The 25,108-nt window shown below is 43.1% G+C and overlaps 1 protein-coding gene across 2 annotated transcripts in view; it reads left to right on the forward strand.

Moving 5' to 3' along the window:
* The window catches only part of KCNJ6 (potassium inwardly rectifying channel subfamily J member 6), a 222,406-nt gene that overhangs the window by 140,990 nt on the left and 56,308 nt on the right, over positions 1-25,108 (forward strand). For both annotated transcript variants that reach the window (XM_074970055.1, XM_074970066.1), the window contains one exon: positions 20,708-21,628. In XM_074970055.1, the coding sequence (XP_074826156.1) occupies positions 20,708-21,628 (921 nt within the window). The remainder of the gene's footprint in view (positions 1-20,707; positions 21,629-25,108) is intronic.

Below are 25,108 nucleotides of genomic sequence, written 5' to 3' on the forward strand. Positions count from 1 at the left end.
GCTGAAAATTATGAGATTTACTCTGAATGCAAAGGAGAACGCTTCTGCCAAGCCTGAAGGAAATAAAAAATAATTTGATGTGAGTTGTAGGCCATTACAAAAATTGAAATTTTGACTTTTGCTCGTTTGTTTGTCATTAGCTCACCAGTGACTTGTTATTGCCCCTTCAGGCTTTTCGTATTATTAAATATCCTTGGAAACCTAGCTACATTTGAAGAAAACAGGTTGTAATTAAACTTATTACTGATTTTTGTCCTGGATAAATTAGGGCCCAATTCTCTTCTCCTTGATTTCAGTCTTGCAAAGTACTTAAATGGTCCACAAGGCTATTGTATCTGAATGCTACTTAAATATTTAAAAATAGAAACAATCTCCTCCCTTGCCACCCACCTTTTGTAGGCCCGATGCTGCTCCCACTGATCTCAGCAGGAGTTGTTTTGTGCCACTGACTTCAGAGGGACTAGGATTGGGCTTTCTGTGTTTGTGAGAGTATGTTGCCCTCTTTTGCTTAGAAAGAGCATCAGGGTCCTTCCAGTAGCTCAGTATCTCCCAAACAGTGGGACGCGGGAAGGTTCTAGATGGGTTGTGGGCCCTGGGTGAGAGGAGGCCTGGAGTGAGAGGGGAGACATGGAGAGTGAGGTCAGCCCTGCATTCAGCCTGCAGTGGCATCTCCTGTCCTAGGGACTGGGCCCAGCACCCCACCCTGAGTATTGCAACATGGTGCATGGGGTAGCAGCATCATTCAGATTTGGCATAGCCAGCCCTCCGTTATGATGGAAGGGCAGCCAGGCTAAACCTTTGGGGCACTGTGAACCTGGGCATGAGGTAACAAAGCCACTCACTCAGATTTGGCCCAGCCACCTGTCCGTCATAACAGAGAGACAACTGAGCCAAACCTGAGTGGCGTTGTAAACCCATGTGCCCTGTCACAGTGCCCGGAGCTGGGAGGTGGGCCAAGCCCCTTGGGACAGGAGCCTCTGCTGCAGGGTTTATGTGGGGAGGGCTTGCACTCTAATACCACCCCCTCCTAGGGGCCTCCCATTTGCACCAGGCCAGGATTAAGGTTGCAGTGCCAGAGCAGAGGGTGCTGCTGTGGTTGGTCAGTGCCCCCATAGCAGGGCAAGAAGAAAGCAGCAGCAGAGGAGGAGAAGGCATACAGTATATATGTGATGGTGGGTTGCAAAAAAGAGACAAAATGCAGGTGGTGGGTCATCTCAGTAAAAAGTTAGAGAACTACTGCAACAGTGGAGTAATTTTACCCAAAAAGTTATGGGGAAGGAGATACAGACATTCATCTGTAGCACCACAGCATCACCCCGACTATGCACAAACCCACTGAAGTTTTAACACAAGAAACAACTTTTCTCCCAACCTTCCAAAACCACTTACTTTTGCTACCTCCTGCTTCTCTTGCTCTATAGTGATCCCCCTCCAGTATCTGCACCCCAGTGTCCTCCTTTGTCCCGAATCTCCCTCCTGCTCTCCCACATTCACCTGAACACACAACCCATTCAGTCTGCCTCCCGTTCGCACACACACACACACTTCCCTGACTCTCCATAGTTTCCTCACCTGTTTCTAGTCCCTGATGTGACCATCCCAGTATCATTCCCGGCACCTCCAGATTCTCCTGCTTCTTCCCAGGCCCTCACCCAGGAGTAAGGGGACATCATCCTCTCCAAGTGCAGCCTGGCTTCAGCCCCACTGGAAACAATGGGAGGCAGCCACCTCTGAGGGGGGCAGCCTCATGTTCACATGTAAATGTCAAAAAATACCCTGGCCATCTTGCTGAGGACAGCTTGTAGCTCTAGCACCGCTGAGGTGAGAGGAGACAGCAATCATTTTAGATATGGGCAAAAGTTCACGTGACTGAAGCCATAAGTCAGAAACTGATGAGAACCAACTTCCATCCCCAGGATATCACAAGATTTGTTATAAAAATTGCTAAGAGTTGGCAAGCAAAGCAAAGCTTCTAACCCTAGCTCTGCAGGTCGCAGTGGTTTTCTTCATAGGAATGTGGTAGTTTCTTCATAACACAGGCTAATTTTGATCCCCCTGAAAACTCCAAAGAAGAAAAGGAAAATCCTCATGCTTGCAAAGTTTTCAGGGTAAGTCTCATTGACTGCTACATCAAGTTCTGAAACATTTGACTGCATCAAGTAAGCACCTCTTGCATTTAAGGCTATTTGCCAAGCCCAGGTGGCAAAAAGGTGACCACCGCTGCTATCTGAACATCCAGCAGCAGCTGGGGAACTGGCATTGCAAACCTGACTAGCAATTGCTAAGCGCCCCCTCAGTTAAGGGAACCTATATAAACTCCACCACCGTTGCAGAGCCTGCACCTTATGAAGGGAAACTCTAGTTTCTTATAAGTCAAAATGAAGATGGGGGAAAACAGGGAGACAGGGAGGGTGAGGTAATATCTTTTATTGGACTGACTTCTGTTGGTGAGAGAGACAAGCTTCCCAGCTTAGACAGAACTTGAAGAAGAGCTCTGTGTAAGCTTGAAAGCTTGTCCCTCTCACCAACAGAAGTTGGTCCATTAGAAGATATTACCTCACCCACCTTGTCCCTCTGATATCCTGGAACCAACCTGGCTACAACACTGCACAAGAGGGGAAAATAAGTATTTGTATTATTGGTAATATTATAATTGATATTAACCAAAAATATCAAACTGGCCATTGTAAATGTATCTGACTAATCACAAAGATAATGTAAGCACATTAGCCAGGTCACTCCTTTTAACTTCCAAGGGATCCTTACTTAGAATTTGACCCATATTTATAAGTTGTTCTTTTTCATTGATGAAGGAATTGTAGTAATCAATGAAACTTAACTGGACAGTAGAAACCCACAGGGTATTGTGGCTATTCAGTGCCATTCATCTGTTTAAAACACTAATATCAAAGTAAGTCAGAATGCTAGTTCAGTACAAATTATATACAACCCACAGATGTGTGTTCTACCCCTTTAAGGGACAGTGTGGCGCTCCCAGCCAAGACTGCCTGGATATAGTCAAGGAGCATCCCACCTTTAGGGCTGGGACATATAAACAGAAAAAGGCAGCTTAGAGAAGGGACTGTTGGCTGCTATGGGCTGTAGGCCCTAGGACATTAACTTGCTTTGGGCCTTAGAGACTTTATTTTCTGAATATAAGTTTGTCTGGTCTGACTCAAGGCTCTGAGAAAAGAGCCTTATAAACTTGGCTAAATTGCTCCTTCCCTAATTTGCTGTCTCAGGGAAAGAGAAAAGGCCTGCCTGCCTCTTAGAACAATAAGAGAACTAGGAACTCTGCTGGCTGGGGTCTGTTTGGAGAGGACTTCTTTTTTTTGTCTTCGGTTTTGGCCTCCCCACTTCTTGGATAGCATACAGTGTGCAACTCAGTGGGAGCTGTATATGTGTACACACACATACACACACTCCAGCAGGCAGAATTTGCCCTTAATGTATTTTATTTTTCCAAGAGGGTCCTCTAAGTTTTTGTCATTGCACTAAGAATCAATCCACCCTCATTTCTGCCCACCACTTCCACTGAACACTTCTACCTTCAGAGCTATCCCAACCCCTGCTGGCCGAGGAAGTCAGAGACCATGGCCAGTAACTGAACGTCTGTGTCACTCCAGGCAAAGTGCTACCCCTCTGTCATGGGCCTCGTCTTCTCTAATAAGCTTCAGATGCATTTTAATAAAGGAACAATACAAACTTATTAAGCACATAGCAAACTATATTTTTATCATCTCAATTTTCCTTTTTTTTTTTTTTTTGGATGCACAGGTCTGTTCTTAGAACAAGTCTATTCCTTTATCAGGAACTCACTTCAAAGGGCCATACATTCTCATTTACTTCAGAGGAAATCTTTCCAACTAACAGGTCAGTTCCTTTATTAGGCACTCATTTAAATGGGTACCACTCTATGTACCTGCCTACAAAAGACATAGAATTCCTCTTTTATCTCAGTGTACTCCTTCATCTAGTGTCTCTAACAAAAGCAACCTGTGTTTTTCTGATCCCTATGAACAAATCCCTAAAATACAACGCACACACATATTGGAGGTAGATCTTCCCCCTACAAAACTCAAGGGATTTATGTTAAAAAGTAGAACTACTCTTTTCGCTCAAGAGTTCTAAAGGCTGTGAAAGATTTGAATTATTGGTGTTCATGCTGAGCTTTGCTAGCTCCATTAAGATGTATGGGCTATGCTGGCTGAAGGCTCATGTGCCATCTAAAATATGAATTACTTAAAAAGCATGACATCAGTTCAGCCTGTTCTGGTAACATCCACATAATGGAGAGAAAAATTGAAAATCATAGTAGGATTTTATGTTTATACTAGGCTTTAAATTCAGCAGTCCAGAATCAAATGCCATGAGATTACTTGACAGATTTGTGAGAACAGAATGTTACAGTTAGACCAGCTGGGATGAAATAAAAACTAATCATGATCAAGTCTTTTTGCCCATTCAGGAAAATTCAGTTCTCTCTTCATGAAAACCATGGTCTAGTGAGTTCAGCACAGGGTTGATTAAATGCTAGTCTAGACACAAAACAGTGTTTGTTCCATAAGTTCTTATGTTCTACATAAGACAAGGCCACAAACTGTAGTCTAAACAAACTCTAAAGCAGTGGTTCCCAAACTTGTTCCACCGCTTGTGCGGGGAAAGCCTCTGGCGGGCTGGGCCAGTTTGTTTGCCTGCCACGTCCGCAGGTTCGTCCGATCGCGGCTCCCACTGGCCACGGTTCGCTGCTCCAGGCCACTGGGGGCTGCGGGAAGCAGCGCAGGCCAAGGGATGTACTGGCCGCCACTTCCAGCAGCTCCCATTGGCCTGAAGCAGCCAACCGCGGCCAGTGGGAGCCGCGATCGGACGAACCTGCGGACGTGGCAGGTGAAACAAACCGGCCCGGCCCACCAGGGGCTTTCCCTGCACAAATGGAGGAACAAGTTTGGGGACCAGTGCTCTGAAGTCCTGATGCAAGGCCTGCAGAGGGCATGTCTACACAGCAAAGAAAAACCCACCGCTGGCCTGTGCCAGCCCCATGAGCCCGCATTGGCTGGCAGAGGCCAGCCATGGGTTTTTCTTTGCTGCGTAGACATGCCCTCCGTCTGCGGGGCTGTTGCTGTGTAGACTGTGTAGTCCATTGCTATATAGACTTTCAGGCTTCGTCTGGAGCCTGAGCTCTAGGATCCTGCGAGGTGGAAGGGTCCCAGAGCTTGGGCGCCAGCCCGAGTCTGAACAGCTACACAGCAACGGAATGGCCCCACAAGCCCGAGTCAGTCGGCACAGGCCAGCCATGGGTTTTTCTTTATTGGGTACACATACCCTGAGAGCCTAAGCCAGAATGTTGCTTGATGCCAGGAATTGAGAGGGCTCAGCAGAGGCACTGACTTTGGGATTTCCCCAGGGGTTGCTCAAGCCCCTCTCAGCCCCAGACCCCACCCCCATTCCACCCCTTCCCCCAAGCCTCCACCTCTGCCCCACCTGTTCTTGCCCCCGCTCCTCCCCCCCGCCTCTTCGTGCACCCGCTCCTCCCCCGCTCCCCAGTGCCTCCTGCATGCTGCTGAACAGCTGATCGTTGCAGGCAGGAGGTGCTGGCAGGAAGGACGGGGAGCTGATAGGCAGGGCCCACCAGTGGGTGGGAGATGCTGGGGGAGGGCAGGGGAGGAACTGATCAGTGAGGCTGCCGGTGGGTGCTGAGCACACACTATTTTTTTCCCCATGGGTGCTCCAGCCCTGGAGCACCCACGGAGTCAGTGTCTATGCACAGCATCATGTTGAAATAGGCCCTCACTTTTTGCCTCCACTTCCCTATCTATAAAGTGGGGACAATAATCATCATGATAACTTTTATCTACCTACTTCACAGGGACAGTAGGGGGAATAATTAGTTAATGTCTGAAAAGCTCTTGGATAATGAAACGTGCTATGTAAGAGCTAAGTCATATTTTTTAATATTGAGCATTTCTGTACTTCCTGGCATCAGGACACCAAAATACCATAGTCCAAAACAAAATAGCAACTCTGCCGAAATGATGAGGTGCTTAAAACCTTGTGACCCTCATTTCAAGCATCATTTTCAGTTATGTTTTCTTTTCAGCCTGTAAATTGCTGGGAATGGAAAAGGAAGGTTGGGAGCTGGTCTTTGTGACTAAATGTTTTTTGGGAGAGGAAAGGAGATGGGGTTACTGATGGTCTAATTATTTAGCCTAAAAAAGAGCAAACACAGCCCCAATTACAAACAGGATTTTGTTCAAAATTCAGAAAGGGAGGGATGAAAGAGAAAGATTAGTCTGTCTGAACAGCTTCCATAAGGGGAAGAAGCCAACAGAATGAAAAACATCACAGCAGCTCCCCAAGACAACCAGCATTATTTGTGCTGTAATGTTCTGAGGCAGGTGGTTGACAATTTCGGTGTCAGTGACAGTGTTAAACAAGCTGCCACTTACGGTCTCACACAGATATGGTGCAACTGCCTTTATTCCCTTCCCAGCTAATCAGCAAAATGCATTGGCCTTTTTTGTATTCTATTAAGGAACCACAGAAATCCAACAACTGCAGTGCTGGAAGTCACAAAGAGCTGCTGCTCACTTTCAGAGCAGTGCAAATAATAGATTTTTTGGTTTCTTCAGGGTCAACCCAAAATGAAAATTAGTTTTTTGACTAACCAAAAAAGTAGAAAAAAATTGGTTTTGTGTCAAACAAAATATTCATTCCACCCAAAACTAAACATTTTGTTTCAGAGGAATGGGGTTTTTTTAAAAAATTTTTAAATGGTATTGAGGTAAAATCATCAACGAAAAGTTATTTCAGATTGAAAAAACTGAAATGTGTTTCAAAAATGTCAAAACAAAATATTTCATTTTTTCAGTATTTTAGAGGGAGCTTTTCTGTTGAAGCTATTCTGCAAATTCACAAAATATTTTGGTGAACTCAAATCTGCATTTTTCAGCAAAAAATGGTGCAGTCTGAAAAAATTCACCCAGCTCTCCTGGGGGCATGCATATTGCGAGGTGCACACAGAGGATCTTATAAGACATAACTAAAAACATTTAAATACTCCTTGTCATGCTGTCCTGGGTGGCTCATGAATGTGGTTGCCAACCTCAGGGCAGCCTGTCAGGAAATAAGGGACAACCTCACATTGGTTATATAGTCTATAATTATTTTTCACTAACCAAGTAACAAGTCCCCTTGGGTACTCCAATCTATGTTACCACTCCAGGTAAGCTTGCTTCTGTGATATATGGTCCTTTATACCAGTAATCACAACAATATTCAGGTTACTCCCAGTCCCAAAGGACCCATCACTTACCTCAGATCAATTGTACTCAGATCTCAAACCAAAGACAACACTTGTAGCCAATCCTGTAACACAGTGGTTCTCAACCAGGAGTGCGCGTACCCCTGGGGGTACGCAGAGATCTTCCAGGGGGCATGTCAACTCATCTCGCTATTTGCCTAGTTTTACAACAGGCTACATAAAAAGCACTATAGAAGTCAATACAAACTAAAATTTCATACAGACAATGACTTGTTTATGCTGCTCTATATACTATACACTGAAATGTAAGTACAGTATTTATATTCCAATTGATTTATTTTATAAAAATATGGCAAAAATGAGAAAGTAAGCACTTTTCAGTCATAGTGTGCTGTGACACTTTTGTATTGTTATGTCTGATTTTGTAAGCAAGGAGTTTTTAAGTGAAGTGAAACTTGGGGGTCTGCAAGACAAATCAGCCTCCTGAAAGGGGTGCAGTAGTCTGGAAAGCTTGAGATCCACTGCTGTAACCAACTAACTAAAGCTTTATTAAGTAGGAAAAAGAAATAAGAGAGTTATTTATAAGATTAAGGAAGATAAACTTACACACACAAATGGGTTACACTCTTAAGTTCCAAAAGAGGATAGAAACTTCTATAATAAGCAAACTCCATATGTCTTTAGGACTAACTCAGGCAAAACAGCGGGGCGGGGGGGTGTTTGCTTATGCTTGGTGATTCTTGCCCCTTCAGAGTCCAAGCAGCAAAAATAATCAAGATTCTCCTTTTCAGGGATTTTTATCCCCTTCTCCCCCAGAGCCCAAGCTGATGGGATGAGTTCATGCACAGGTTTCCTCTTCCTGGAGAGGATGAAGAGTGCAATTAACAACGTCTTTGTTCTTTTGGGGTATGTCGACACTGCAACATAAGCCCGTGCTTGAACCTGGGCTGAAGCCTAACCCCCCTTGCATCTACACTGCAATTGTGCTAACCCAGGGCTTGGACCCACAGTCCCAGAACCCTGCTGGTCTGGAAAGTCTGAGCTCGAGTTACGCCAGGACCCAGGGTCCGAGTCCTATTGCTCTGCAGTGTAGACACAGCCCTGCTTGACTCAGGTCCCGGAAGTCAGACAGAAGTATCCCACAATTCCATGGGACAATTTCCTTAGTCCTCTCTATCCCAACAAACTGTAATCCACTCCATTGAAAATGGAAGCCATCCTGCCGCTTTTGCAAATGGCAGCAACTCAGATCAGCATTAACCCATTAACTTCTGATCACTGAATTGCAAGCACACTATCAGGGAGCCTGGGTTTGCAAAGGAGAGCGACCCAATCAAGCCTTTTACAAAGTGAGCTGCTTCCTGGTAACGTGCAGGGCAGGCAGTAAAATTTTCCTACCATGGTCCTAAGGCTAGAGAAGCCATATTTCAGGCAGGGGGCACTAGGAACTGTGAGATATGGTTACTTTGCAGTGTGGACACCAGAGCCCTAGATTCAAGCAAGGGCTAGAAAAGTCTTCACATAGGGTTAAAATATAACATAGATGCTCACGCCCAGGGTTCCTTAACACAGGTCAGCTGATTCATGTCCCACTAACCCTGGGCTTACATTGCAGTGTTGATATACCCTTGATGTGTCAAAGTAGCTCATTTGATTTCAAAGGCCTTCTCTTTGGGCAGGACCAAATGTCTTCCGTAGGAAGCCAGCATTTACATTATAGAAGGCTTCTTTCCTGTTTGATGAATTACACAGTGCCAATAAATGAAAACATTTGCTATTGTTTTATAACATGGGGTACCAATAAGTGAGACTAATGCATGCAGCATCCTACAAGCTAATCCTAAGGTCTAAACACCAAACACATTCTTACAACTCTAATATCTATCTTAGCAATACTAACATACAGGTGAGACAGACTGGTTTCCAGCTATGCATTTGTCAGTGTTCAGTGAGGCCTGGGGCCTTCGCATGAACTGGCACCAGACCCCCTTCACCCCCACAAAAAATGTAACTAGCATGACATTTACTAACCACCCCCCATTCTGGTCAGTCTGCTTATCTGTTGCATTCCTGTTCCTCACACTTTATCTGTCCTGTCTATTTGGGTCAGTCTTTGTCTGCACCATATACAGTCATTTACACTAGCACAAGATGAATGCAAAATGGATGTAAAACACTACTCAATCAGAGCGGTAACATTTTGCAACCACTTTCCATTGGTGTGACTACACAAAGTGCAGGGCAACAATCCGTTGGACCCTACGCTCTTACATAGGTTTGTAGCTCCTAGCACAAGCAGGCTCTAATCCTGATTGAGGCCCCTTGGTTCTACTACTATAAGAATAATAATAATAAACTATAAATCACAGCTCACTGTGGCTTGTTAGTTTTATTTTTCTGAGCAAAGCCAGTGAACTTTGAAGCAAATCAAAGGAAAGACTCTTATTTACATAAGGTAGTTAGATAATATTGGTAAATACACCTGCACTGGTAAATCATCATCATGAGATTCAACAGCAGAATTCACAAACTCTTATTCCTCCCAGTCTAGGAAGACGTCACTGTCAGATTCTAGTGATTTTCATTCTCAAGAGAACAAGAACACAACATGAAAATCTCCCTTGGTCTCCATTGAGGATAGTGGAAGGCAGAAGTTTCTGGCCACCTGTAAAACCTGAAGACTAGGAGCATAAACCATTGCAATCTGTAGCAGATTGGGAAGAAGTTATCAGACAAGAAAGCAACAGGATCAGTTAAAAACAAAAGCTCTGGCTGTGTTTCGCCTTTTTTTCTTTTCTCATCCCCAAACTGAGAGAGTAGTGGACCCTTCTGCAATTTCACAAATATTCTGCAGCAGTATAGGCAAAAGAAAAAGCCCAACAAACTTAGGCTTGGTCTACCCGTGAAAGTTAGTCGACATAGCTACATTGGTCAGGTGCGTGAAAATAACACACCCTGGCTGAGATGGCTGTGCCGACACCAGTGTAGAAGCAGCTGTGTCAATGGAAGCATTTTTCTGTTGATGCAGCTAACTTCATTCACAGAGGTGGTGTTCCTACACTGACAGAAAAACCCCTCCTGTCAGTGTAGGCTGCATCTATACTATGGGGTTATGCTGGTATACCTTGCTATACTGGTATAGTCTCCACAGTATAGCCATACCATTAGTGACAGCGATGAAGAGGAAGAAGAGACAAGTATGAGAGACCCTCTGGGCAATGAGGTTGTAGTATTACCAAACGTAAGCATTCAAAAATCATTAGCCCTCCAAAAGAAATCAAGAGATTTTTAAAAAACAACATTGGGCTTCTTTTTATTTGTCTTCTTTTTGAGCATATAAGGTTCACATTTTCAAGGTTTTCTCTGCAATCTCTGGAAACTCACTTTAAAAAACTGACATCTGAGATTCCCATGTAATTCACTGACTCCAGGAGCTGGGGCTTCAGGAAAAACAGCAAAACCACAAAACTCACACTAAATCATAAAAGTTGGCAATACCAAGGATGAGAATTGTAGGAATATGCGTAAGTCAGCACACCCCTGAACAAAAAAATCCATTCTGCATAGATCACAGCTATGTACTTTTCAGAAGAAAGTTAAATGTTCACACAGTCTTCCCAAATTCATCATCCCCAAACTGAAGAGCTCAAATCTAGATCTATATTTTGTATCTCCAGCCCATGTCTCTTGGAAAGTAATAGAAATTCTTGTCCTTCATCTGCAGGCATATTCCACTGTATAAGATATTAGCTTCAAAGGACTGGTATAGCATATTGATTGAGCCAAGCTATTCCTTCCAAAGGTGAATATTCTTTTCCCATATTTCTATGCCTTATATTTATTGATCAAAGCAGCGCACATTTCCAGAAGCAAAGGGAAAGGGAAATACCTTTTACCACTGATCTATGCACATGCATCCAAATAATTATTTTAATCTGAGAGAGTAGAAGTTCTTACGTACAATCCTTTTTCAGAACCTGATAGCAGCGCTCTGTGGTCATTATCAATGCTACTAAGCCGAGGCACTGGAAGTAGCACACACAATACTAGAGCTGGGTAAAAAATTTTGGACATTTTCTCACCCAAAAATTCACATTTGTGTCAACCAAGACATTCAATGATTGCATGTCCATTTTGCCGAAAGTAAAATGGGTGTTCAACATTACTTTCAACACCTTTCAGAAGCAGCTGAAATATCTGGATCACTGAATAGTGTCTTACATGCAGCTCTTTGTTACAGAAAATTGTAATAACTAGAGTTGGGCAAATACTGAAAAAAGTTATTCACTGATTTTCATTTGAATTTTAAACAAATTCACTTCAACTGCATCCATGTGCCTTTAGCATTCACTTTCTATGAATGTTCTAGTCCATGATTTTACAGCAGAAAGCTTCACCAAAACAGCCAAATGTTGCAGAATATCCAAGTTTTAAATTCATTGTTGTCAGTATTCACATCAGACTTCTGATTCCAATCAGGGAACAGTCACATACTGGGTGATTTGCATCCAATCCAAATACCTCAAATTGTAAAAAATCAACTATTTTCAATACCTGCACCAAATTCTTCCTGTTACATGATGTTCGCTCTTGCGTCATTGATCAGAAAATAGCAATCATTCTACCCCTTTTTCATAGTGACATCAGGCCAATAACATACACTATTCTCCATTGCTGAAGTAGTTCTTATTGATCTACAAGCTCTTTATGACTGGCACCAGAGAGCAGACAACTCAGAAAGCATTCCTATGTCAAGTTATTCCATTCTTCCATCTGTTGAAAACTAAATGAGAAAATGAGTGGAAAATCCAGAACTCAGCCAGGCCCTGCCATATGCCATAATGCTGCTTGGCCATTTGACCACTGACAGAAAACTAGCAGCTATTGAGAAAATCAAGACAGCTACACTGTTAGTCTCTCACTTCAGGAACAATCATTTCTGGGCTAATAGTAAACAGAGCCACAAAATGAGGCATATAACCATAAGCAGTCTTTAACTGATGACGTTCAGACATGGGTATTTCTTGTATGCTGACTCTCTCCTTTTCCAACTACACCCCACAGCAAGTCAGCAGAGCCCAGCACACCTTCCACTAGTACATCTTATGCAGTATTAACCAACCCTTACCAACAGGCCAGTGGAAACTGAGAGTAAACAAAGGTCCTCTGAGAAAAATATCAGGAGTCAGATAGCTACAAAGGAAATCTCACAGGCCTTGTGAGCAATGCTGCCACTCTTCAGCTACACTGGGAGACATATACTTTACGTTAAAGTATCAGAAGTAAAGCATTTGGCCAACATTTGCAGCTATTGCTACTAAGGCATTGTTTGCATTGTGAAACATTACAGCAATTTCCAGCAGTGGTGCAGCTTCACAAGGGGGAGAGAAGGTGCAAGCTCTGGTATAGGGAGGGTATTTTTAATGGTAGAAACCTAAGCTGTGTCTACACTAGTGGCTTAGCACTGGTGTAGCTGCACCATTGCTGGGAGCTGCTGCAATATAGAGACTAATCTCTCGAGTGTAAAAATGCATCCTCTGTATCTTGGCTGTCTTCTCAAAAAGACTGCTAGATCTGAGGAGGAGATGATGGTCAGTTACAACAGAATTGGACTGATGACAGAAAACATAGGAAAACTTTTCTGAAAGTTAATCTCTGTCACAGAGCAGGAAGAGTTATATAACTGCCCCCAGAACTGTACCTGGGTCTAACAAGCACCCATACATATGGGCCTCTCTGCACAGAGATAACACATACTTGTCCCAGACTTACCCCTACAAAGGTACCCACAGATCAGACTGTATGTTACCTGTTTGTAAACAACCACAGTGTGGCAAGGTTTGTTTCTCATTAGGGTGTAGGGAAATCAGATCAATGAATTTGTATTTATTGAGCCAAACTCAGACCTGGGATACATGGGTACAGGTCCCATAAAGTCAAAGGAGCCTATACCCACTAATTCTGCGTCTGAGGTTGGCCCACTACTTCTCAGAACAGCTGGGTGGGAGGAGACCATTTTCTCCTCTTTTCGTTCTCTCTCTTTTTCTATACAGTGGTACTTAGAATGACTGTGTAGCTAGTCTGATCTGATGCTGTTCAGACCCTCCCTGCTGCTGATCCTTGCCTCCTTCTGTGTTAAACTTGCCACCTATATCTTTCAGAGGGAAGAGGGATGGCTGGAACCCCTCCTTTTCATGCACAAAGGATTTAATTCTCTTGTATATGGTGGGGCATTGCTCCTGCATCTCTGTGAACAGCCATGCACTTACCTATCCCTCTGATTTTAATGCCAGCCTGCAATGCTGGCCAACACTCTGGATTATGCATCTCTTTTGTAGATTTCCACGAGGGACCACCATTTGTAAACTATCAGCTGCAGTCCACTTCCGTGCATCATCAGTAACCCGTAACTCAGAGGTGGGCGAACTACGGCCCACGGGACCGTCCTGCCTGGCCCCTGAGCTCCGGCCGGGGAGGCTAGACCACAGCCGCTCCCCTGCCGTCCCTCCTCCCCCGCCAGCCTGAGCTTGCCGTGCTGCGCCTCCAGCGCTCTGTCCTGCCGCTCTTGCTGGGCAGCCCAGCGGCATGGCTGGCTCCAGCATGGTAAGGGGGTGGGGAACGGGGCGTCCCGGAGTGGCAGTCAGGGGAGGGGTAGCAGGGGGCGGTTGGATGGGTTGGGGATTCGGGGGAGGGAAGTCAGGGGACAGGGAACGGGGTGTTGGATAGGGGGTGGGGTCCTGGGGGGGCTGTCAGGGGTGTGGATAGGGGTTGGGGCAGTCAGGGGACAAGGAGCAGGGGGCTTGGATGGGTCAGGGATTCTGAAGGGGGCAGTCAGGGGGCGGGAAGTGGGAGGGGGCAGATAGGGGGCAGAGGCTGTTTGGGGAGGCACAGCCTTCCCTACCTGGCCCTCCATACAGTTTTGCAGCTGAATGGGTAAAATGTGACAGGGAATGCATGTGCAATTGTCTAGGGAGTGTCTATTGTACAGGGAATGAGGATACACCGCAAGCCTGGGAGTATGTGCGCTGCCAGCAATAGCAAGTCCTAGGTAGTTGGAGATAGGTGTGCCTATTGATCTTGCTCAGAGGAACAATAACAATCAACCTTGTCCACCAAGAGCCATCCTGCCCTCTGATTCAGCACGGTATTGATGTACATGACTATCTTTAAGCATGTGAGTAGTGCCATGGATTTCAATGGGACTACTCATGGTCTTAGCTACCCCGCTGAATTGAGGCACTAATCCTTATTTAAGATGTTAGAATAATGTGTGTGAAGGTACAGATTTGAGGGGTGGGTTTCCTTATCTAACTGACTCTTTAGAGGTTTGCCCATCACAAGTATAAATAAAAGTCTAGTTCACCATGCAAGCAAATCTCTCCCCATTCTGAAAATATCTACTAGTGTGTGCCCAGGGCTCAGCAAAGCTGAGATTTTACAGAGCTGAAACAGTGCTTAAACCAAGCCAGGGAAATCTGGCAAGGCATTTCAAAGCCCCTGTGACTGTCCTCATCAAAACCAAAGGCAACGCTTTGTGTGACTCGCTGTCCAGCCTGGGTCTGGAGCATAAGTGGAGAAAGAACGGCAAAGACTCAGCAGAGCAGGAGCTCTGACAGAGCAGGCATCTGTTTGTACTATGCAGCTGAACAGTCCTCTCCTGATCTAGATGGGCCGACAGTCTCACCACAGCAATGGGGAACAGAGGTTTCACACGAGCCTACCTGAGCTGGATTCCTGGAGAGCCAGTTATAATGTTTGCTTACCAAATTCATAGGGAGAAGGCATCAGAAATAATGTAATAAACTATGTTATTGGAAACAAACTGGAGTGGCATATTAAGTAACTGATGTCCACCTCATTCACTCAGTTTGGCTATAGCAGTGGTTCAGAAACTGTGGGGCACACCCCCCTAGGGGGGCACAGAGGAATGTTTGGGGGACATGTGGCAGGGCCCAGGCCAGCCCCCATGGCGGGCGAGGAGAGAGCACCACCCAGCCCTGCTTTGCCGGCAGGCCAGCTCTGACCCCAGCCTCAGCTCCACACTGCCCCCAGCCCAGCTCCGCCCCATGCTCCGCCTCCAGCCCAGCGCCGCCTTTAGCCCCAGCTCTTCCCTCATCCCCAGTTCTGCCCACAGCTCCGCCTGCATCCCAAGCTCCTTTGCTGAGTCAACTGTGCAGCAATGGAGAAGGGGCGCAGACAGATTCCATAACTGGGGGGGGGGCGAGGGCCCAACAGGAAAAGTTTGGGCACCACTGGGCTATAGAGATTATTCAGATAGGAGGCTTAAATATCATATTGCCCAAATCTATCCTTATAAATAGGTATGACTGAATACTCCCCCCACCAAAAAAAAAAAAAAAGCTTCTGGGAAATCCCAGAGCACTCAAATCAAAAAGTTATTGTTTTCACGTCACTTTTTGTTCCAATTCCACAAATATTCTAGTAAAGGAGTTTACTGGCAGGAACAATGATGAAAAAAGCAAAGTTAAAGTGAATATTAGAGAATATTAACAAAAAGCAAGATTGTAATTTATAATGTAAGCATCTGCACCATAAACTTAATTCTAAAGATTACACACATCCAACCAGGAAAGGAGAGGAATACCACGTAAACTAAGTCAAACTATAATCAGAACTAACTAATGCTGCATGAATTTTAAATACCTGCAATGAACTACTTGAGAATAATCTTCTTTGAAACTAGATGAATAACTTTCAATTACTAATAAATTAGACGAGATAGTAAACTGTACACAAACAATTCACAGACCCATAAAGAGGCTTAATTCATCTCATAAGTTATTCACTAGGGAACAAGTATCAGAGGGGTAGCCGTGTTAGTCTGGACCTGTAAAAGCGGCAAGGTGCCACCGGACTCTTTGCCGCTTTCACTAGGGAACGTTCATGTGGCTCTATTTATACCAGAGTTCTGTTGCAAATGGTAAAGGTTGTAATTAAGGCTAAGATTTTGTCATGAATATTTTTAGTAAAAGTCACAAACAGGTCACAGGCAACAAAGAAAAATTCATGGAAGCCAGTGACCTATCCGTGACTTTACTAAAAATATCTATGACAAAATGGGCAGCTCAGCGGCAGGGTCCCCACACCGCCCACAGTGGCTGGGCAGCTTCAAGGTCCCTGCTCGGAGATCCGGGGTCCGGGGTCCCCCACCACCCGCGGCTTGGAGCTGCGAGGGACGCAGAGCTCAGAGCTCTGTGGGGCCCTGCCACCCGTGGCAGCCAGGAGCTGCGGGTTACCCCCATCACCCACCGCAGCTTGGAGCTCCCCGTAGCTCCTGGCCACCATGGGGGGGACCTTGCAGCTCCCGGCCGCTGTGGGCTACAGTCACGAAAGATCACTGGAAGTCACAGATTTCACAACCTCCGGGATAAAATGGTAGCCTTAGTTATAATTCATACTGACCTTAGCAAAACCACTTAATAATTTTGTATATTGTCACCTCCAATGTAATGTACATTCACACTGCTCTACAGTCACATTGATATGAGTATTTCATTTAGAGAGATATAAGCCCTATGGAGCAAAGACCGTCTTTTTCTTCTGTTTGGCAGCCCCTAGCACAATGGAGTTTGGGTCCATGACTGGGGCTCCCAGGAGTTACCACGAGTTACCACAATATAAATAAGTACTATTGCCACCACTAACAACAACACTTAAGGTATCGTTATTAATTTTTGTTCACCTGCAGCTAATGACAGAGCTATACTTTTGGTTTCCCATACAACTAATAGTTCATCAGTAGTATCATATTCCCGTTATCCAGGACTATACAGATCGCTTTGTTTGTGAAGACATTAGAGGATTCCTTTTTGAGTTCAAATAGAGACAAGAACAAACGCGCATCGCTAGGTACTGCTATGATTAAATAGGACTGAACCAGGAAGGGGACTTATTAATGTTTACACATTCGTGTAATTGGACAGAATGTGCCACGAGCACCCTGCAGGCATCTAGGCACGAAATTTAACCGTCTAAGGGATGCCCCACTGGGTATTACATTGAACAGAATATGCTCAATAGCCAGGGTATTGCTACCTGTGTCATCGTGTTCACACAAGTTTAATACAGACTGGTGTATAAACAGTACAAGGTAGAAAATACTGATTCAGCATGTGGGTTAATTATCTATGTATATTTGCCATGAAGAAAACCACTAAGAATAAAAATAGCTTTCAAGTCAGATAGCAGCCATTCACTCCTGCGTCCCTGGAATTATGACAACCATTATATAACTGCAGAGAGAATGAAATGAGATAAACAGCATAAGCTAATTGGCTTGATACCAAGTAAAAATATCATTAGACTAAATGTCTTGTGGCTACAGCACCACCCATGTGTGACTTTTCACTGGCCCTGGGGATGTACAAGGGATCCTGCCAGGTGCTTAAAAGATGTTTGCCTGGCATCTCTGTCAACACACAGATACACATTCCGGGCATCATTTAGTTAGAGACTTGCTGCTCTTGTGTTTCCCTTTGGAGCTAAACTCCAGACTGAGAGCATGTCTAGTTGCTGACAGCCACAAGGAGGGCATGTTTGGTTATGACTTGCTTGGGTGGTGGAAAGAGTAATAGGATTAATTGGGTATCTTGAATTGCTGGGAAAAGGTTGGAGTATTGAGTTTAACTTTTTCAGAGACTGCCTGACAGTCTAGAGAGGTTGGCATTGGGAATTGGCTGAAGATCCATGCAGATGTCTCCAGCGTAATCTAAGTCTCTGTGAGCACCTATTTGTAAGATGTTCTGTTGAAACAGTTTTACATTAAAGTTAGTGATTGTCTTTGGTTAATAAACATGAGTTTGAAGTGTTTGGTTTTTTGTATGCAAACAACCAGAATGTGAGCAGCCCTTACATAGCCTTATGGATGTGAAAGAGGCTTCCCCCCACTCTACAGAGAGAGGTCTGTGAGGGCCACTCACACTAGAAGTCTCTGCACTCCCTGTGCTCTGGGGTGCATAAGGACTGCTCATTTCTACTAGAAAATCAATGGCCACCTTGGAAATTCTGGACCTAAACCTTTCTTGTGCTTCAGATCACTCAATGTGGAGGATCTTACTTAACATAAAGCACTTTGTGAGCTCCAAATTAAATATGTCAAATAAATGCAAAGTAATAGCAGTATTAATAAGTGCTTTAAAAGCAAAAATAAACCTACAAAGTAGGCTACAGAGTGCAGTACCTGGTTGCTGGGAAGTTCAATCTCTGGAGACGTCCTTTCAAATTTATTCTTAAACCACAAGTGAAATTAGTGTGCTTGTCTCCTCCTAGTTCCACTACATTATTTGGTGCCATTTGCAGTCTCTGCTCAAGAAAGGCTCGGAACTGGAGTTGTGCAACAAAGTTTGCTTGAATAACAAAACTCAGCAGAGACCATCTGCAAAGACTGAAATGCATTGTCAAAGCTTACACAGTGTCTCTTTGCATATGCCAGAGTCTAACTGTGATGGGAAAGCAAAATATTTAAAGCATTTTAAATATAATAAACCATTACATGGACATTACAAGTCTAACTAACATTACATTAAAACTCTAAGCCAGAGGCTTCATAACCCACTCCTGGCTATTTCAAGGGGCTGCTACTGCATTGATTTTATGGATTCCAGGGACTGAAATTCCCTTAGACACAATTGTGAGTTAAGCATAGAGTGTAAAGCCTTAACACCAAATTTCCTGGCTTTAGTTTAAGTCAGCCCCAAAAGGTTTCTTGAATGCGCTTTTTATGTGTTTATTTCATTATACTGCATTAGTGGTAATCCAAGAAGGCAGCACTGTCACCAGCTGGGATAAATTCATCCAGAACTGACTAGTTGGAACATCGCTGTAAATGCTGCCCCTGAAATCAGCTGGAATAAAATTCTTTTAAAGAAATAGTAACAAGATTAGAAAATGACACAGGATGGAGTCTATAACATGAACACACAAAAATGCTAGCAGGTTTCAATGCTACTACCAACCTTCATGCCTTTATTTCACAGAAAAGGCTATTGGGTAGACAAGGGCATGGCTGACAGCTGGATGGGGTAGAGAGACAGTTGTATTTTTACGACATCTTCTTTTCATGTGTATTTTACCTGCACCTAGAATTTTACAGAGAGCTTCTGACTCTGCTCCAGAGGGATGAAGCCATACACACCCCAAAAAGCTCGAAGTGATTCAAAACTCAGCAAACCATCTGCTTAGCTACACAGGTTGCTAAAAACAAATCACCTAAGTGTTCTGCAATCTGAACAGAGAGCCTAATTCACAGATTCATAGATTTCCAAGCTCCAAAATAATTCCTTTTGAACTAGAGCCAATCTCATAGTTCAAGGCCTCTGTTTTGATATTCAAAGCCTTCTATGGCATTGCTTCTAGCTACTTGAGAGACTGCTTCTCCCACCACTATATTCTATTGGAACAACAAAAATCAGCCAATAGGGTGAGGTTTGGGAGAGCAGGAGCTGTAACTCACACAGGAGCTCGAAATGCATTCCTACAAGAAATAAGAATAACCACAGGTCTCCCTGTGCTCGGAATGAAGTGCAAAACTCGTTCATTTGACTTAGCTTTCCCTCAGTAAGTTTTTCACACCCCCACATTCTCACACACAAACAAAAACCGTATAAACTAATCAAGCTGTTTCTCTCAAAAGGGTGGGAAGGAAGTGGGGACAGAGAAAGAGATTGTTACTGTTGTTTCCGTTTTTTAAATATTTGGGAGGCACTCAGATATGAGGGTGGCTAGGGGCTCGCATCCATAGAAAGGAAGGTGCACTACGATTAATAGCCTCATTCTTGGGTCCTCACCGAAGTAAACTACCATGGTACCAACTTCTGAAGTACTGTGTGTTTTACATTAGTGAGAGGAGGAAACAGACTGCCCAGGCTCAATATAAATACATCTATTTTGTATAGCAATTAGTTAGAATTGCTGTTGGTGTATATTATTCTAAGGCCCAATCTTTCTTCCATTGAGTTCAATGACAGCAGAAAATAAAGTGTTTTTTAAAACCACTTACATGTATTTAATTCTTTTCCCGTTAGTAATGGCATCAATGTAAAAAAAAATAGTCTAAAAATTGCTCATTTTCTCTGCTCATATTGGTGACTTAAGCCCCAAAGCAGATCTGTTTCTTCATTTATATAAGTGCTATCTCCAAGAAGATCATTCTTGGCTTATAAGGAGGACTGATGTATTACATTTTCAAAGGGGATAAAACATTTATTTGAATATTTGTTGCAGAATTTAAACACTGGTGTAGACAGGATCAAATCTCTGAAATAATAGATAGGAAGCCCATGACATAAGAAAAAGTTTCCTTTCAAAGTTATTTCTATTAGATAATGAATTAATACTTGTTTCCTACTGCTAATATAGAAGGAAGTTGTGTGCGTATTCAATTGTCCGTAAACACATAAATATTAATGTCTTTTTTTTTAATGGCAGCTAGCGTATTTGAAGAAGACTCAATGGAGCAGGACGTGGAGAGCCCTGTCACGATACAGCAGCCAAAGTTGCCCAAACAAGCTAGAGAGGATCTTCCAAAACACATAAGCAAAGTATGTACCAAGAGAAAAATTCAGAGGTATGTTAGGAAAGATGGGAAATGCAACGTCCACCATGGGAACGTGAGAGAGACTTATCGTTATCTGAGTGATATCTTCACTACCTTAGTCGACCTCAAATGGAGGTTCAACCTTTTGATTTTTGTCATGGTTTACACTGTGACGTGGCTCTTCTTTGGAATGATCTGGTGGCTAATTGCTTACATCCGAGGTGATATGGAACATATAGGAGACAATACATGGACCCCATGTGTCAGTAACCTCAATGGGTTTGTCTCGGCCTTTTTATTCTCAATAGAAACAGAAACCACCATCGGGTATGGTTATCGGGTCATCACGGACAAATGTCCCGAGGGAATTATTCTGCTTTTAGTTCAGTCTGTTTTAGGTTCTATTGTCAATGCTTTCATGGTTGGTTGCATGTTTGTGAAAATATCCCAGCCCAAGAAGAGGGCAGAAACCCTGGTCTTTTCTACCAACGCAGTCATTTCCATGCGGGATGGGAAGCTGTGCCTGATGTTCCGAGTAGGGGACCTTAGGAATTCACACATTGTGGAGGCATCAATACGAGCCAAGTTGATCAAATCTAAACAGACAAAGGAGGGGGAATTTATACCACTCAACCAGACAGATATCAACGTAGGTTATTATACAGGGGATGATCGTCTCTTTTTGGTTTCACCACTGATCATCAGCCATGAAATTAACCAGCAGAGTCCTTTCTGGGAGATTTCCAAAGACCAGTTGCCCAAAGAGGAACTAGAAATTGTTGTAATTCTAGAAGGCATGGTGGAGGCAACAGGTAATGTTTCTTATACCTTGTGTAAAGTATACATTTTAATTTTTAAAGTAAATTGATTTCAGATACAAACTATATTCAGCAGGGAAAATACAGTAAATCTGAATTGGACTGGTCGTTATACTCCATTTGGTGCCTCTTGTGCCACAGAAAACCTTTGTTTTCACCTCACTTTAAAAGAATTACTTCAACAATGGAAGTAGACATTACATTTGCAAAAGGCATCAGCAGTATGGTTGGGTTTAAAATTAAAAGCATGCTCAGTTTAATTGTGTGCTCAACCCTGCCCAATGAAATCACATTTGTTTCTGATCTGGTTTGAAAATGATATAACATTTATTGCTGTCTAAATTTTCCAGAGCATGTCATTCCATTATTTATCATTCTATCACAAGCGTAAATCAAGCCTGTAGAACCTAGTGTGATAAACTGCTTTACAGTGCTTTGTAAAAATCTAATCTGAATCCCTGATTAGACATAATGTGAAAATATTGTAGTACCTGCTGTTCCCAATTATTCATAGGTAATGCAAAAAGAACTGTGTGCTATGTGCAAACTTCTACCGTGGAATTCCCCAAAGATGTTTGCATCGAGTGTGAAATGATAATATGTTCAACTTAACACTTTATTTTTTAATCCTTGTTTTGTTTTAACTTTTAGGCTGGTTTTACTTTAGATTCAAAATATCAAGGACTTGATTCTCATTTATACTAAGGCCCTTTATGCCATTCTGGCAGTGTACAGGAGCCTTAAAATAGGTGTATACAGCTAAGGCTAAACTATCTGTTCGCTCTTGTATTTAGCCGTGACATTTTTAGTACCTTTCCCAGAAGAAGAGCTTTGTGCAGCTTGAAAGCTTGTTTTTCTCACCCACAGAAGTTGGTCCAATAAAAGATATTACCTCACCCACCTTGTCTCTCTAATATCCTAGAACCGACATGGCTACAGCAACACTGCATATAAACAATGGAAAGGCATACAGGATGAGGGGAGCAGTGTCACACATGGAATAAAAGCAATAGATTCATAGATTTAAAAACTCTAAGGCCAAAAGGGGCCACTACGATTGTCCGGTGTACACAGGCCATGGAATTGTTATCAGAAACTGGATTAAGACATATCTTTTAGGAAGATAGCTAAACTTGTTTTAAAGACCCCAAGAGACTGTGAGTCCAGCACCTCCCCTGTTAAGCTGTTCCAACGTTTAATTACTCTCACAGCTAGAAATTCCATCTTAGTTCAAGGTTGAATTAGTCTAAATTAAACTTACAGCCACTGGATCTTGTTATGCCTTTGTCTGAAAGATTGAAAAGCCCCTCAGTGTCAGATATCTGTTGCATGTGTAAACAACCAGGCACATTGATCAAGTTATCTCTCAACCTTCTCTGTCACAAACTGAATAGACCGAGCTCCTTGAGCCTCCCATCAAAAGGCTTGTTTTCCAGCCCTTGGATCATTTTTGTGGACCTCCTTTGAACTCTCTCCAGTATTTCCACATCCTTCTTGGAGCGTGGGCTCTGTATTCTAGAACTGGACACAGCTCTCTAGTAGCAGTCTCATCAGTGCTGTGTGCGGCGCACAGAGGCAAGATCACTTGCCTACTTCTACTTGATATTTTCCTTTTACTTCGTCCAAGGGTTGCTTTAGCCCTTTTAGTCACAGCATAGCACGGAGGGCTTATGTTAAGTTTGTTCTACAATGACGCCCCCAACGTCCTTTTCTGAGTCTCTGCTTTCCAAGACAGTCTCCCATCCTGTAGGCATAGCCTTATTTCTTTCTTCCCATTATGTATTACCTTGCATTCATCTGTATTGAAACACATTTTGTAGGATTGTGATAATTTAACCAGGCAATTCAGATCACTCTGTAACAGTAACCTGTCCTCTTCCTTATTTACTATCCCATCAATCTTCATGTCACCTGCAAATTTAACCAGCAAAAGATTTCATCTCATTATCTATATCGTTGATGAAAGTATTGAATAGTATTGTACCAAGAACTGAATGCTGGGGGCCCCTGATAGTAATGGCTTCATTCACTTATATTGCTTAGCACATATTGCAAGGAAATATAAAAATAAAATACATCCTGGATAAACAGCTGGAGCTCAAATCTCTGACAATGACAACACAAAAAATTATTTGTTGGGTCTCTTAATACATTTACAGATCAAGGAACTACAGCAAACTGGTCTGTGACACTGGAAATAAATGAACAGAAAGCAAATCTCAAAATAGATACTGGTGCTAAATGCAATGTAATCACAGCAAACTTACACAAAACGATTAGTGACTGACGCATGTTCAAATTGCAAACATAACTTGTTTCATTTAATGGGAACAAAATGAGCCCATATGGCAATGCCACACAGGCACGTATAGAGAAGAACAAATACTTCTCGTAGAATTTGAAATGATGAAACAGAAAGATCCATATATGCTTGAGCTGAAGATAAGTCTGTAAATGTAGATGATCAAATGAGTGTATAACTTTGTCTACTGAGCAGGGTGCAAAAAGGTATTCTTAAATCATTTGATGACTTGATAAAGGGACTGGGATCCTTTAATACATCCTATTGATATAGGTCCCCTTGTCCTGCTCAAGCAAAATCACACTAGACTGACAGAAAGTAAAAGCTGAACTCAACCAGGTGGTAAAATTAGATGTTATTGAGCAAATGCAAATAGCACTGACTAAGGCCATGTCTACACATCACATCCCTCCTGAGCACCATAACTATGGTGACCTAACTTTTAAGGCCTAGATTAACAGTATAGTCATTGTAGTAAAACCAAACTAGTTAAGAATTCGTATAGAACCAAAGGAGTTGAATACAGCCACCAAACTGCCTCAGAAGAACAGCTGAGAATCTACATTTCATAATGCAAAAAGTATTTTCAGTTTTGGATGCAAGGGTTTGGGCCAATCCAAAGTACAGAAAGTGTACAGCTCCGCAGTTTCCACTTCCCTTTTAGTAGATCTATGTTAAAGTGACTTGTCTTCCGCTGTGACTTGGTACCAAAGTATTACATAAGAACATAAGAATGGCCATACTGGGTCTTTGAGAATCCCAGATCTTTCAGAATTTATACTTGAAGGAAATGACTGTTCATTATCTGCTGATTCGGGGCAAAACGAAGCACACCACAATGAGAGACTGTTATAGCCTGCAGCGAGAGAAAAAAAGCAAACAGGAGAAATGCTGATCAGGGAGAATCAGATTAGTCACACATGACACAGCCTGAGTAACAAAGGATTTTGATCAGAGTGTAGAAAGATGGCAATTGTACAAACAGATCCCAAAACAAGGAGGCCTTTCAGAGATTCATGAGTATGTCAGCATATCTAAGCAAATTCATCCCTAGTTTGTCATACTTAAGTGTTCCACTCAAAATGCAGATAGAGGACAGGACAGAATGGCAGTGGGATGACTGGCAAAAGAAATGTTTGGGGGAGTTTAAAACAAATATTTTACAGGAGCCC

The sequence above is a fragment of the Natator depressus genome, chromosome 1, assembly GCF_965152275.1.
Source record: "Natator depressus isolate rNatDep1 chromosome 1, rNatDep2.hap1, whole genome shotgun sequence".
Classification (NCBI taxonomy): Eukaryota; Metazoa; Chordata; order Testudines; family Cheloniidae; genus Natator; species Natator depressus.